Genomic DNA, 15,768 nt, shown 5'->3' with positions numbered 1-15,768 from the left:
AACTTCTAAATTGTCCATATCTAAGTCTTTCAATCTTTCTTTGTAGGCCATGCCCTATAACTCTCAGGCCAGATTCTGCCTTTCTCCATATCAAAGCACCTCACAAACTTTAATGTATTCATACTCCCAACACCCTGTGAAGTACGATAGTACTATTATCCCCATTTTACAGATGGGGAACTGAGGCACAGAGAAACTAAGTGACTTGCCCATGGTCACATAGAAAGCCTGTGGCTGAGCAGGGAATTCAGTCCTTCGAGTCTCAGGCTAGCACCCTTAACCAGTGGACCATCCACTCGTCTCTAGGCCAATAAAGGTTGTAACCATGGGGAAAAAAAAGGTAGCTGAGCAGGAGAGCTAGTGAGCAAGGGAGGCAGCGTCAAAGAACAAATGTCCTCTGCAAAGCTGTAGTGTTCTGTCAGCCTTCAAAATGAAGAATAAAACAGTTATGGCGAACAAGCTAAATAATGTAGGGCTGTTTGAAATTTCCCCCCGACGTTATTCTGGGCTGTGCTTTTCTGTAGGCTCGAGCCCTGCATGAAATTTTAAATTTGACTTTTGAGACTGCGAGGTTACAGAGGACTGAGAACACATGAGAATCTCTGGGAAAATTTTAAAAGGGAGTGGATTTTCAATCTATTAGAATTCTCCAAAGAAGGATCTAATCAGCATAAGAAGCACCTAGGAAATTAAAGCCTGTCCTCTTCCTGAAATAGTCCATGTTTGAGAATAACTGCTGCAAATGAGCGTGTTTAATTAAGGGATTTACACCCTAGCTGAAGTGGAAAATTCAATGTAAGCATAACTGTGGAGTTGCCAGAGCTCCTCCATAATACAATTGGCATGTTATTGAATTCCTTATTTGCTCTTGTAAAGTTAAAGAGGAATTCGCCATTTAAAAAAAAAGACAGTAAAACACACATACAGTAGCTACAGTACACTTGCATTTGTCTTTAGTGGAACCCTCCCGTGGGAGTAAGGTTCTACTCTTGGGAATCCCTTTGCAGGATAAGGGACAAAGATGTCTCCCCAACAAGTACTATGTGCCTACCCTTTTGTTTATCCTTTCTATTTCCTAGTAAGGCGTTGTCATACATTGTAACAAACTTCTGCTTCTGATCTTGGTTTGAGTGGAATGGCTTTGAATGGTGAAGAGTAGTTGCTGTTTTTGATTGATTTTGGCATCAAGGTGTTTGTTCAGAAGGACATGGCCTGTGGAGATAGATGCAGTGCTGAGAGGTACAACTCTATTATTTTCTGTTCTCATCTGTCTAGACAAAGAAAGCCCTTGATTTAAAGGAGAGGTGGTTTAATGAATTTTGTTTGGCTTGAAGAGTAAACTATTGTGATTATGAATGTCAGTTACTATGGATTGTAAATCTTTTCATCTCAGTGTCCTCAAGGTCCCTGAGGTTTTTGAGGTAGCATGTGTCCTTTAACAATATGAATACAGTCAGTTTGGATAAACAGGTTATACTGTTAACTCCCAAAAAGAAGGAAGTGGAACATAAACAGGTTTGGGGAGACTGTTTTAGAGCACAATCAATAAATAAATTCCTTACACACATCAAATTGTAAGAAAATGGGGAAGAATACTGTGCCCTCAAAATCTATGTGTTGGATGGTGATTTTTTTTTCTAAAAAGCACCAAGTATAAATACATATCCAGATAGTAAATGCACCTTCCATTGCATGGCCTTCAATCAGGAAACACTGACTTGTTTACAGAGAGAGGAACTATTAGAAGGAAAGAATGGAGGGGGGGAAGCAATAGTGCTTTCCTATGTTCCTAGTGCTGACCTAAGAAGACCATAATGCCTAGCCATCACCTGACTGGGAGATGAAAATTTTTTATTCATGCCGCAACAGTGTGTCTTTTATAGGCAAATGCTAAAATTTCCAATTCAGTAAGGGACCAATTCTGCCCCTCTGATGTGAACATGGTGTGTGTGTGTGTGTGTGTGTGTGTGTGTGTGTGTGTGTGTGTGTGTGTGTGTGTGTATATATAGATATAGATAGATAATAACAACATTGGAACAAGTTATATCCTCTAGAGACTCCATGCTTAATACATGAGCCATCCTTCAGAAGGAGGGGCTCACCAGATCCCTATAACTTCTATCTGTGATGTTACATCCCACTAAAGGAGAAAGGGTTTGACACCCACAACGACAGCTCTTCATATAATACCTGATTAAAAAGGCAGGCTTCAAATTTTGAGGTGGAATAACAAGTGCATGTGAGGCAGCAGAAGTGAGCAAGCAAAATCCATAGACACATGAGGACATAGATGAATGAGTGCATGGATTTTTATGCTACTTTCCACTACCTCGTATATTGTATGAAAATACAAAATCTGGCAATCAGGGACAGGGCAGAGCGTACATTTGTGACACTCCGTAGAGGACACTAAATCAATGAAACAGCGGATGGATTATACTCATCCAGATATGCAGTTATTTTTCATCTGTGTCAAACTATATGTTTGGAATCATCACTTAAATATTTGAATACAGTCTTCATTGAATATTTAACCCAAGTATAATGGAGTACTACTCACTAATACAAACTAAAAATATTGTTTACCTTATTTAACAGTATCAGAATCCCTGGAGGCTAGATTCTGCTCCCCATTAACACTGGTGTAGGGTAATAAATCGCCAGTAGTGTTGGGATCACTATCTGACTCCCGGTATGAGAGGACAGAACACATGATGGAAGCTGCTTCTGTGAAATATGGAAGGGGGTTCATTTTAGTGAAATCAAAGGCATGTCACATATCACATTTCAGTTGTGACATGTCATTGCTAGTTGTGGCATGCCTTTCATTGCCACAAAATGCTGCAACCCTGTACTGCTCTCTTTTGGAAATTAATCTCGTGGTGACAGTGAACATGGAGTGACAGAAAGACCAACACAGGCCTTATATGATATTGGCAAAAATGGATATTATGGGGATATTTGGTCGGGGTAATTCAGCATGGAATAAGTATTCAGAGCACTTGATGGGACCTTGATCTTGCCACCAAAACATATTTGTGCTTTAGATAATGTTGGGGGAATGGGTACTGCAATTTCAAGTAATGAAATTACTCTGGTGACTTAACGAAGTGGCTCCTCCTGCATCTGATAGAAGCAAGCACTGATTCCTGGTTTGATAGTTAAATCATTTTCACCTCAAGGGAAGAAGTTTCCCATTTTACAAGGGCTTTTCATCTTCTGCACTCTTCCTGCTTGTTGTACTACTAGCTGGATGCTGAGAAGTGACCTATGCAAAATAAATTGAATAATATATTAAATAAAGATTATACCTTGGATGTCACATACTATTCCCCTAGATTATTTGCCCTTTGTATGTATGATAATGATGTAGAAGATTAATAGATCTTTCTTAAGATTAGACTGTCCACTGCGGGAGATGAAACACAGACAGCTCTTACAAAGCATCAGCAGCAGGCATATAAAAATATGTATAAAAATAGGGTGGCATAAGTGGCCATTTTTCAGCTTGAGAAGGGCTTTTTCAGTTGCCCCTTTTCTTCAGCCTTAGACACTCAGCTAGATAAGGCACACTGCAGATGACCTCAAGACAAGCCGAACATTTGATCTTACATACTTGGACTTGGTTTAGAGGACCTCGATTGCAGCTTGTATTGAAGTAATATACTGAATCATTATCTCAATAGTCCCTGAGACCCTGTTTTCTCTGATATAAGGTCCTGAAGCCCAGAGAGGAATAATTCCATGCCCTAGACCAGGGGTCGGCAACGGTTGGCACGCGGCTCACCAGGGTAAGCACCCTGACGGGCCGGGCCAGTTTATTTACCTGCTGACGTGGCAGGTTCGGCCGATCGCGGCTCCCACTGGCTACGGCTTCCCGCCGCCCCCATTGGCCCGGGATGGCGAACCACGGCCAGTGGGGCCTGCGATCGGCCGAACCTGCCGCGTCAGCAGGTAAATAAACTGGCCCGGCCCACCAGGATGCTTACCTTGGCGAGCCACGTGCCGAACGTTGCCAACCCCTGCCAGTGTTGCCTCACAAGCCACAACTCCTCAACCAGTCAATCCAATACCAGGTAAAATCAACTTCATATACAGGGCACTGTTGCCAGATAGATATACCCCATCACCAGGGATCAGGTCGCATGGGACAAATAAGGGGTTATGGCTCAAGTAGATATGGCTGTCCTAGCAGGGCAGTGGGGCCTAGTGGCCAGAGTCCTTGAGCAGCACCCACATCCTGTGGTGGGTGTGGGACAGGATAGGGTGACCCAGGCCCACCCTTCTCCACCAGGTCCTGACCCACGGCCCTGTGAAACCTGTAATCAGTGATTCAGTTGGGTTTCCTATTTTAACAGTCACGTTCCTGGGTCACTTCCTATCCGTAATAGGATCAAAGAATATCAGGGTTGAAAGGGACCTCAGGAGGTCATCTAGTCCAACCACCTGTTCAAAGCAGGACCAATCCACAGACAGATTTTTTGCCCCAGATCCCTAAATGGCCCCCTCAAGGATTGAACTCACAACCCTGGGTTTAGCAGGCCCATGCTCAAACCACTGAGCTATCTGTCCCTGTCCCTGTTCCCCTTGGTTCCTGCTCTGTCAATTCTCCTGGGGGTGTCGGCCTTTCAGCCCACTCCTTATCCTCTGGCATCAGCAGGGATTCTGTTGTCGATCTCACTGGCTTGGCCTCCATGGTCCACAGCTCCAGCTAGTCCCTGGCAGGAGCCTGCAGCTCACATCTGCCCTCCCCCTCCTCCAGCCCAAACTGAGCTGGGCCACTCCCTTTTATATCTGTCTCCAGGTTGAGCATGCCCAGTAGGGTGAGGGGGCATGGCTTCTTTGGCCCACAGTGTGAGGTTAATCCCAGCTGGGTCAGTGTGAGGTAGATACACCCCATCACAGACATACTGTACCTATAGTCATCTTCACACCCGAAATCCTTCCAGCACAAGCAATACAAACCAGCATGCACCCAAACCAAGATCTGAGCTTTAAGAAAGGCGCATAGACAACCAACATCTCTAAGAAAAGACTCAGTCTTAACAAGCTGAGATGTCATAAACACAATCTCACTTATGTCCAGAGTGTCTCTAAGTCTTGCCAGACTCAGTAGCTACAGGAAACTCCCTAACATCTCAAGCTGTTTTCAGCCCTCTTGAAGAATGACGTGGTCCCCCCCGCCTTTAGCGTGCCTATAAATATTAATGTCCCACCAGATGATCACTGTCCAAAGTAAGGGGGGGAAAACCCTAGTCAATCAGCCCTGATGGAGAAAATTCTCCTGGATCACAAATATGTCACTCAGATTCCAGCCTGAGTATATGAATGAGGCTCAGTCCATTTGGGGCCCAAAAGATTGTTTCTGTACCATAGCCAGACCTGAGGAGACAAGAGTAGGGTTGGGTGCCCCATAGCTTATTTGGTTTATTGACCTGCTGTATGTGGAGTCAGATGTAAAATCAGCTATACTGTTCAAACAGAACTGCCAGACTTAGAGATCTCTGCTGAGTGCATTTAATATGACATCTGATATGGCTGAGAGTCCCTGCCACCTCAAGGTTGGCCGCTTGCCATCCTGTGGAAAATTTGGCCCATATTGTTTGTTTGTTTTGTTATTGAAAAACATCAGACCATGTCATTCACATTTGCATAGTGCTGTGGAATCGAAAAGTGCCATACACGTGCTTCTAGTTATTACATCAGTTACTGGTGCAGTGCTGCCATTAAATATTTCCAAAGCAGGGGATGGGGGATTGCTACTGCCACAACTTAGGTACCAGTGCCCCAATCCTCAAAGACTTAAGCATGTGCTTAAGTCAGTAGGAATACTCACATGTTTTAAGTTAAACATGTGTGTAAATCTTTGCAGGATTGGGGCCCAAATCACTAAATGCATAACTTCATGTTAAGTATTATCTCAATATTAAGCCCTTTCAAAATGAAAACTGTTTGACACCAAGACTCCTATTTACAACATTTTAAAATCTGGGTATCCTCCCCCTTTTTTAACATCAGAGTAACAGTACAAGAGTTAAAACGGCCTCATCATTCCCTGGTATAGTAGAAATGGAAAGATACATTACAGTAAGTCCCATCTTTTGCTGTCATTCCATTTAAGTGGCATACTTCTGTGAGATGTCACTTATGAAAACCACAGGAAAAATCTGTAGGCCGCCTTTTATAGCCAGTCATCTCCAGTGTTTTATCTGATGGAAAGATACAACAGTCTCATAAATATCTGGATTATGATCTTTAGCTCAGTCAGTCTAACAAAAAAGCAACAGATTTCTACACTCATATGGCCTGAATTTAGTTTTCAACTTTTGCAAAGCAAAGATAGATAAATAATGTTGTTAAACATGATGAACTGACTAGATTGAGATGGATTCAAGTAACTAGAATGGAAGACGAAACCCAAACAAGTATTAATCGGACTTTGTACTTTGCCTTTCACCACTGTCTGGGCCACCACATGTTTTCATCTAGGTAATAACGTAATTGTATCCTCTTAATTGACACAGCCGAGTGGGTGGGTTGGGATTCACCAAGCCCATGAGAACTGTAATAATTCTAGAAGATTTTCCAGAATTGATGTATTTTCTTCAGTGAATACAACAGCTGCAATGGAAGCTTCCTTTCATTGCTCTACCTTTTTGCCTCATCCATAACATGGCTGGACCACCTCTAGGAGAGAAAGGAGGGCTCATGCCTATGTAGTCCTTTGCCTTATCGCTGAAAGAGAGGTGCTGATTAAATATATTTTACTGTATAATTGGAAAGGATTTTGACCATTGCTATAATTCCCTCCAGCTCAACAGCAAAAAAAAATCTATCCTCCTCCTGTGGGGCATTCGCCTTCTGAAATAAAAATAAAACAGTGATATTTAGCTTTTAAAAGATACTTAAAATAAGTATTGATTGGTCCCCCTCACCTATGCCGCTCCTGCCTGCCTCTCCATATTTTCCTCTTCTTTCTCCATTCCCTCCACGCCACTTTTGCTTCCTACTCCAGGTTCCGGATTTCCCCCATCCCCTCTTTCCTTAGCTCTGCCCCACTGTTTATGTTCACCTCCTCCCTCTACTTCCTCACTACTTTGGTTTCTCACCAGGTCCATGCCACACCAGCAATTTCTCTTCTGTTCCGTCTCCTCTACCATGGTTTAAGGACACACTCCTCACCACCACCCCCCTTCCCTACTTGACAATTTATTGGTCTCTGAGTCATTGATTTTCTCCTCCCACCAGCTCCAACTCTGAAACCTCAGGAAGAAAATGAATAGGTTAATAGTGACCTATTGTCTGGACCAAATCAGAAGTAATTTTAAAACCAGTCAGTAATAACTGAGTCAAAGAGTAAGAGAGTCAGTTTCAGGCTAACACAAAAAATGACATTGCTGCCCCCATCTTCTTCCCGCACTCCCAGACGTGCATACCGTGATAGTGACAATTTGAGAGAGATGTTCTTTCTGAGAATGATCACTGATCTTCCTCAGAATCCTCCCCATGTTGTTCCAGTTCAACCCATTCCCAAGAGAGGCCTGTAAAGGTCAGCTCTGGGTGTGAACTTCCCTGTAGTATGTGGGTTTCAGCTCCACTATTCCCATTTAGTTCCATATCTCTAAATAATACGGTTGTTGCACAAAATGATTTGTTAGTGCTGAAACACATGAAGCTGCACTGTATATCACATTCCATCTAGACAGGACGTATTGTACTGTCAGAAGAGCGCCACCTGCCTGAAAAGGACATCAGGGCTTTTTGGTGAGCTTTTTCTTTGGAACTATGCTACTCTCTCAAACCTAGTTGATTTGTGTAGCCACATAATCATAAGAGCATGCTTTTTTCATCATTAATATTAGAGAAATGCCAAGTGGTTTTGTAGCAATTCAAAATGGAATAAATACAGCAAATTTAGCTAATCTCTGTATTCAGCCTTTGAAAATTGCACTGAAAATGTACCGGCCCAGATACAACCTCTACTTGCCTCCTTATTACCATGATGATTGATAATAATTATAAACAAATGGTATTTTATGTACCCATTCGAAAAAAATTATTCACCCCAGGCAAGTGAGTGACTAGCAACTTGCAAGGCTGATGTAATCGCTCAAAAATGGTACATAATCCAAGACTCCATTCAGCATAAACAACATCTGGTCCTGCCCAATAGCTCAAGACATTTACTCTAAAGCCCAGGACATTTTAATTAGGACACTTCTATTTTTCTGCTTATTAGCTGGTGACATATTTTAAGGGTTAATTAAAAAAAACAAACCTTTGTTGCGACAGTATGTTAAACCTGACATAGTCTTTCTACCTACAAGATAAAAGTAGGTAGGATCAGAATTTTAATTATTAATGACTTTTTCTAACCAATTTTTCCCCCTCTCCTCCTCCTTTGTTCAGTATCAAATTTTCTGTTTTTCTTTCACTCAAGGTGAAAGCATTATTAAGTCTAGGAAGTGAAACATCCCAAAGACATGTAGTTCAGTGAAATCCTTGTCCTGTAATCCTAACATTCTATTCAGTGCCAGTATTCAATATCCTCCTTCCTATATAAGCTCCACAATATATCAGCAGTTGATGAGATTTATTTGTTATACTCCTGCTTTCCTTCTTCATGAAAAGCTTTATCCATTCTTTTACTCCCTTAGGAGCCACATTGATGTGGGTGATTGGTTCTGCTATGCTTGCTAATCCAGCAACTCTTCATTCAAATTGCTGTAATGTTTGCGGATGGGATATGCTTGTTTAGGGTTAGGCTAGCACATGTGCTGAGTTTTAAAAGCATTATTAATATCTAATTATAATCTGACATGCTTGGGTAATGTTTGAATATAAATATTAGCAGGGTTTCTTCTGGAACCTGTTTTGTAAACTAAGGCTTGAATTAAGCAGTTTGGCCGGGTTTTTTTAGGGCAATCGGAATTATTTCTGGCCATTAATGGAGACAGCTACTGGACTAGATGGACCTCAGGTCTGCTGGCCGGGAGAAAGGGAAGTGCAGTGGGGAAGGGGCTGATGGGAGTTGTAGTGCCCTGCTTTGCAGCTTCATCATACTATGTTTCCTAGTTGCTACATTCCTGTTGACTTCACTGGAAACCCCATGCATGAGTTCAAAGGCAGAATATGGCTTTTAGTGTCATGGTGTTGTCTCTTCAGAAATATGCACATTTCTGGTCAGAAAAACGAAAGCCTCACTTATTACTAAGGATAAAATGTCAAAGAATGTTGCTCTTGATTTACAAGTGTAAAATCCTTTGCCTCTAACCTTTCAAAAGTAAAATCACCTCTGTTAATGTAAAATGCAAACATACAGAGAATTTAGTATGCAAATAGCATGTATGCCAAATGCATCTAAGGGGAGCATGCAGATTTCCATAGAAAACAAATGTGAGTATAGACAAGCAGATGTTTTCTATCAATAGAGCGTACATACAGTTCTCAAGAGGACCTGTCTAGCAATTTATTTTCAAATTGTTGGAAGTATGCAAATTCCTCAGAATTAAATGGGAAGTTAAAAGAAATGGCTTCTATTAAGGACAAGGCAGTCCAAAGAGGCAACTGGGAATTTAATAATTCAAGTATTGTAACCAGCCCAGCAGTATATCCAAAGGCATCGACTCAAATGTCAGTTGAGCTTATCAAGGAGATAAGTGGCATTTTTGGAAAGATGTCTTCTAGAGTGTGGCATCTGGATCCTTTATCTGTCACCCATACAGAAGCCAGAGAGTTGTGATAATGTGGCATGCTGGATATTTCCATTTAGAGGTTGAGTATACTCTGAAAAGTGTATGTTTAAAAGTGGCACCTTACTCAACAGAGCTGTTCACTGTGTGTAGTCAGTGTTACAGCTAATTTGTATAGTGACAAATATAAGTGTTGACTACTTTTTACTCCTGTTAGCACAACAAAGCTAAAGGAGAGTGAGCTTGATTCTATCCTGTCTCATGCATAATCAGCAGGATGAACTGACTTGTAATTGCAGGATCAAATCCTTCCTGAAGACTATGGGGTTGCACTGCTGATGCTGAGGTTATAATTTGAAGACAATGGGATTGCACAGATGGAATTGCAAAATCACAATCTAACCTGCACAATTTTTATTACTGGTGATTCAACATGGGCATAGGTGCTTGAACTAGGGGTGCTGCCACACACCCTGGCTTGAAGGGGTTTCCATTAGATACAGGGTTTACAGTTTGGTTCAATGGCTCTCAGTACCCCCATTATAAAAATTGTTCAGCACCTCGGAAGCTGGAGAGTGCTTTGCTTCCTTTCTCAGCATGCGCCAAATGGTATCAGGGCTGGCTTGTGAGTACAGCTAATGATAGAACACATGCTTGCCAGACAGGGGTAGGACCTAGTCACCCTCCTTTTTTCCCTACAGACCACAACCACTCAGCTAATGGTGCATTTCCTATTGTTTTCTTGTGTACCACGCTGTCTGCCAAACTGCTCCACTTGCACATAGGGGTGCCTGCAAGGGGCTTTTTTATCCGGCTGCATCCTCTTTGTCCCCTGTGCATCACCAGAATTCAGACCTAGACATACAGGGCCAGTTCTCGCCTTGTCTGTGCTTGCACAACTGCAGTGGAAGTCGGTGGGAGCTGAAGGTTCTCAGCACCTCTGAAAATTGGGCCATCTTTACTTAGGTGCCTAAATATAACGTTGGCACCCAATGTTGAAATGTCAGGAACAGCTTTCCCAAAGACATGTAGACATGTAGCAGGAAGCCCCTTGGTTTGATTTGTGCCCTGCTGTGGTATAATTGTGACAGTGACATTTTGTAGAGTTTAATCAGCACAAAGTCAGCTGATGGATTGTTTCACGTATCCTAATGTACTCCACAAACGAGGAGCAAAGTAAACAGGGGCCAACTAAGTGTGTGGGGGAATAGAGTGTTACCTATTTACTGAGCAGATATAATTAAGCTGATACCAAAGTTTGACAGGGGGGATGCTATGATAGCCAAGGTGACTTTGCCAGAGTTAGGATTCCGCATTGTACTCTGGGTGTGCCCGGCTCTCATTGGTGATGGTAGGGCTTTGCCCTTGCACGTTCCTCTGGTGAAAGAGAGACGCTTACGCCTCACTGGCAAAACTCAGCTGCTACAACATCTCAAACCACAGCCTCCCACCACTCTATCCATGAGCTCTTGGGGGCCATCTTTGGCTGCACGGCTTTTCCTTTCCCCTTTGCCAGTCTTTGCTTTTCTCTTCTGTTTCCCTTCTTGATTGTAACTGATGCTGGGCGTTAATGATGATGCTGGCAAAACTGCCTTGCCATCCCTCTCTCTCACACCTGTGTTCCCCTTTCCCACCAATAAGGTACCCAGCATGTCCTTTTATAACAACTGCAGAGGTTCCAGACTACCAGCAGCAGCTTGCTTTTGTCTGAGCACAGAGGTGGGCATAATACAGGCAAGGGAAATATGAACGTGCTCACTGTTTACTCACAAAAATGACGGCACTGAAAAAACCCACAACCAGGATCTTTGTGTGATTAGTGGTCACTCAAACAGCAGATGGCAAATATTGTTCCTGTCTCTTCTAGCAAGAAATAACACCAAGAAAGCTAATAAAATGAAGCTGGCTGAAATCATGTAGAGAAGAACAGTTCTTTGATAAAATTTTCCTATGAGAAATTTTTTTCTTTTAAGAAGTGAAATCATTCATTCTAAGACTGGAATCCATAAACAACTGCTGGTTAAAAAATGATTTCCCATGTTCAGTTAGCAAGATACTTATCCATTTATGATAGGAATTGTCTGTGCTACTGTTAAGCCTCTGGAGTCCATTGGTCCAATTCTGCTTTCCTTATGTCTGACAGTTCCTATTGGGCATTTTGAACTGGAGTCCTATGTGGCTACATAGGCCACATGATCCTACTAAAAGAAGAACAGGAGTACTTGTGGCACCTTAGAGACTAACAAATTTATTAGAGCATAAGCTTTCGTGGACTACAGCCCACTTCTTCGGATGCATATAGAATGGAACATATATTGAGGAGATATATATACACACATACAGAGAGCATGAACAGGTGGGAGTTGTCTTACCAACTCTCTGTATGTGTGTATATATATCTCCTCAATATATGTTCCATTCTATATGCATCCGAAGAAGTGGGCTGTAGTCCACGAAAGCTTATGCTCTAATAAATTTGTTAGTCTCTAAGGTGCCACAAGTACTCCTGTTCTTCTTTTTGCAGATACAGACTAACACGGCTGCTACTCTGAAACCTGTCATGATCCTACTGTGGCATCATCTTTTCTTGAGCTCTCAGTTATATTCTCTGTAGTAACCTGTTGGTTCTGCAATTCCCATCTACTCTGCACCCCACTCGGTCAGCGAATTCCTACCTCTCCCTAGTTAGCTGCTTGGATGCAGGGGTTAGTTGCAATGAAGGGGAGATTGCTGATAGAGACAGAGCTGGTTGGGGAACTTTCACAGAAGGTCCTCACAAAAGCTTCAGGTAGCCATGAGCTAGGTCGCAGTTGCACGAATTATTAATAAACCAAGTTGTGGGCATAGGGTGACCAGATAGCAAGTGTGAAAAATCGGGACGGGGTGGGAGGTAATAGCACCTATATATGACAAAGCCCTGAATATTGGGACTGTCCCTATAAAATCAGGACATCTGGTCACCCTAAGTGGACAGTATATAGGCCCAATTCAGCCTCCAATGAAGACAATGAGATTTTGTCATTAATTTGAATGGAAGTGGGTCCTGTGTTCCTAAAATGTTCATTGTTTTTGTTTTTTTCCTTATGCTCGTTGAGACTCATTCTTTTACATTAAGTGATACATGTTATTTCTTCTACACACAGGTTGTAATCCTTGGTAAACATTCCAGAGGTTATCACTACATGCTAGCTAACCTGGTAAGAACTTTTTCATCAGCAGAAGTATAACTAAGTTTTAGAGGGTAATATATTCTATACAGGTTGTGTCAACTTTAATCAGCTAAGGAGAAAATGCATGAAGGAGTGCCTGGATTTTTAGAAATGACTTCAGTAAATAATAGAACTGGTATGTAATAGTCATTTCGACTCAATTACACAGTCTTTGTTTTGTCTAAGAAGCTCGTATCCTTTACTAATTTAAAAATAATAATTCAATTATATGTTCTCCACTAATTTATATCCTCTTAAATAACACACTAGATAATACTAATCTTCTGTATAACAGATTTTAAATGTAATCACTATAAAAAGAATTATATTTTATTTGTACATGATACAAGTGATATAAAGAGCCAAATTAAAATTTGTAATTCCACGTAGTAAAGTGGCTAGACTATTTAACCACTCATTGGCTTTATATAGGTAGAACCTCATTGCAGAGTTAGTATGGTACTTTATACATATTCATTGACCAGGCGAAGGACGGTATATTTTTATCCATATTAAAAATGCACTTCTCCACACTCTATAACTGACTTTTCAGATATTTCTTTGATATTTTTGAAAAGCTATCAGCTAGACATGCTGCAGAAAAGGGTTATAAGGTAGTTGATCCTGCAGAAAGAGTCATTTTTAGCTTCTGTGTGAGGAAAATGTTCTTCTAAAGTCATATCACACTTCCTAGTTAGTAATCCTACTTTGTAGAAGAGTCTCTATAATCATTTTTTCTGTGTATGATTAAAGCAGGTTAGATGAATTTTAAAATGCCATTTTCCTTATAAATACTGTGTGGCTTTAAAATGTGTCATTGTGCATTATGGAACTGATCCTATTCACACTGACTACAGTGTACTTTGCATAAACCAAAGAACAGTGGGCTTAAATTGCTATACTTTGTGCCACGCATAGCCATTTACATTTCTGCAAGGTGACTGCAAACTGCTACCCAATCAACTTGCTTTCTACATCCACTTTGCACAGGAGTAAATGACCATATGAGGCATAGGGCAGTGGAGAATCAGGCCCACAAGGCTTGAAAGTGAAACATTAAGGTAAATATTGTGACAATTAACACTGCACTGTCTGGCGTGAGGATCATGCTGCGCCACAACACAGCAATGAGACCAACAAGGGGCATCATGCCGCTGAGTCACAGAGATTCCTGGCACTCTTTCATATACTGTTAAGCATTTGCCGCTCTGCTGGCTGGTGCAGAGGAGGTATTGGAGCCAGGGCCCAACGTTCTCCATCTCTTTTGGTGTGGTTCGCACCTCAAGGGTGTTAACAGTGGCTAACTCTTCAGCAGAAGCATCAAGGAGCATCCTTGCACCCCATTTTCCCCTTTACCCCCCATCTTTAACACATGCACAAGATGCATGAACCAGCTGTAGCACCCTGCATGGAACTTGGAGGGAGGAGTACAGGTTGCAGAAGGAAAGAGTTTGGAAGAAGCACTGAGAAGCTATTGGGAATGCACGTGGCTAGAATGCTACCTGCAGATGTAGCATCTCTGTAAATAGTTCTCTTAATAAAGAGCTAGTTTAGTTTTACAACCATGGAGTCCTTTCACATGATTATCCAGTATGCAGTATATGAAATACCAATTATGATCTGACACTACATATTTTAACAAAAGAATTTGAGTAATTCATTAACCCATATGCCAATCAGTCCTCTTCTACTGAGCTTTATGTGTACTATTGTGTACCCTTTTGGGTATGTTTTGGATCACATGGAAACTTTGCCACACTGGAACAAGCCAGTGTTCCATCACAAACGTCTGGAATCCATGTGTTTCCAAATTCCATTTTATTCCAATACTACAATCTACTGTTGCAAGATATTGTCCCCTAGATAGGGTATCTTCTAGTAGCGGCAGGGAACTTTCATCAGTTTCTTTTGTGCTAAACTAGCCCACGATTTAAAAATAGCATCTTACCAGAATGTTTGTTTTTAAAACCGAGCCAAGTTGCAGACACTTCATATGACACTGGTTCTTGTTTTCTGCACATATTCTTCCAGGGTTTTACAGATATTATGCTGGAGAGAGTAATGCATGGAGGTGCCAATGTTACTGGATTCCAGATTGTTAACAATGAAAACCCAATGGTTCAACAGTTTCTACAACGCTGGATTAGACTGGATGAAAGGGAGTTCCCTGAAGCCAAGAACTCTCCATTAAAGGTAAACTTTTATTGACATTGATGGAAGCCTTTTGCCTTGTGGTTTAGCAAAAATCTGATTCATTTTTAAATATATATGTATATGATTTTCTCTGCTTAGAATGAGTCAGAACACTCCCGGCAAGACAAAAAGAGAGAGAGTTGGTTAGCTGGAAACATGAAATCAACACTTAATGGTGGACTCTGTGAGGCAAAGAGCCCCATCCTGCAGTCATTCCACACGTAACACTGCCACTGGCTTCAGTTAGAGAGGACTGAAAAACATCCCTTTATTGTATGGAAGTACAAATCTGGGTCCAAACTACGTAGCACCAGGCAATTCCAGCTGCAGAATGATGTAGGATTGGACTCATGATGGGGCCACCATGAGCCCCTCCCAATTTTCCCATTAGGGAACGGAGCCCCAGTAACTCCATACAGCCAGTTGCCCTTATAAGGAAATACACTGTTATGCATGCTAAGGCTTTTGCTATTAGACTTCTACGAACCATTGTCTCTGTATGTTTTTACCTGCTGTGTTGAGGCACATAATATAAACATGAGTATGATTGTACATAAACATATTCTATGCACAGGCTGAGGTGGGTAGGAGCCTGTTTTTACGTCGTCTACACACTTATCTTCAATTATGTCTCACCCAGCGAGAGATGTTTCTCTTCAGGAATGAACATTTGC

The 15,768-nt window shown here is 41.6% G+C and overlaps 1 protein-coding gene across 11 annotated transcripts in view; it reads left to right on the top strand.

The window, feature by feature from the left end:
* Positions 1–15,768, top strand: part of GRIA3 (glutamate ionotropic receptor AMPA type subunit 3) — a 211,544-nt gene that overhangs the window by 98,406 nt on the left and 97,370 nt on the right. For all 11 annotated transcript variants that reach the window (XR_010590293.1, XR_010590292.1, XR_010590289.1 and 8 more), the window contains exons 5-6: positions 12,836–12,889; positions 14,933–15,094. Coding sequence is in view for 5 of the 11 variants with exons in the window: in XM_065556647.1 (XP_065412719.1) it covers positions 12,836–12,889; positions 14,933–15,094 (216 nt within the window). In the remaining 6 variants the exon portion in view is untranslated. The remainder of the gene's footprint in view (positions 1–12,835; positions 12,890–14,932; positions 15,095–15,768) is intronic.

The sequence above is a fragment of the Chrysemys picta genome, chromosome 9 (assembly GCF_011386835.1).
Source record: "Chrysemys picta bellii isolate R12L10 chromosome 9, ASM1138683v2, whole genome shotgun sequence".
Taxonomy (NCBI): domain Eukaryota; kingdom Metazoa; phylum Chordata; order Testudines; family Emydidae; genus Chrysemys; species Chrysemys picta.
The sequence above is the reverse complement of the archived record's forward strand: the minus strand, read 5'-3'. Positions and strand labels throughout refer to the sequence as shown.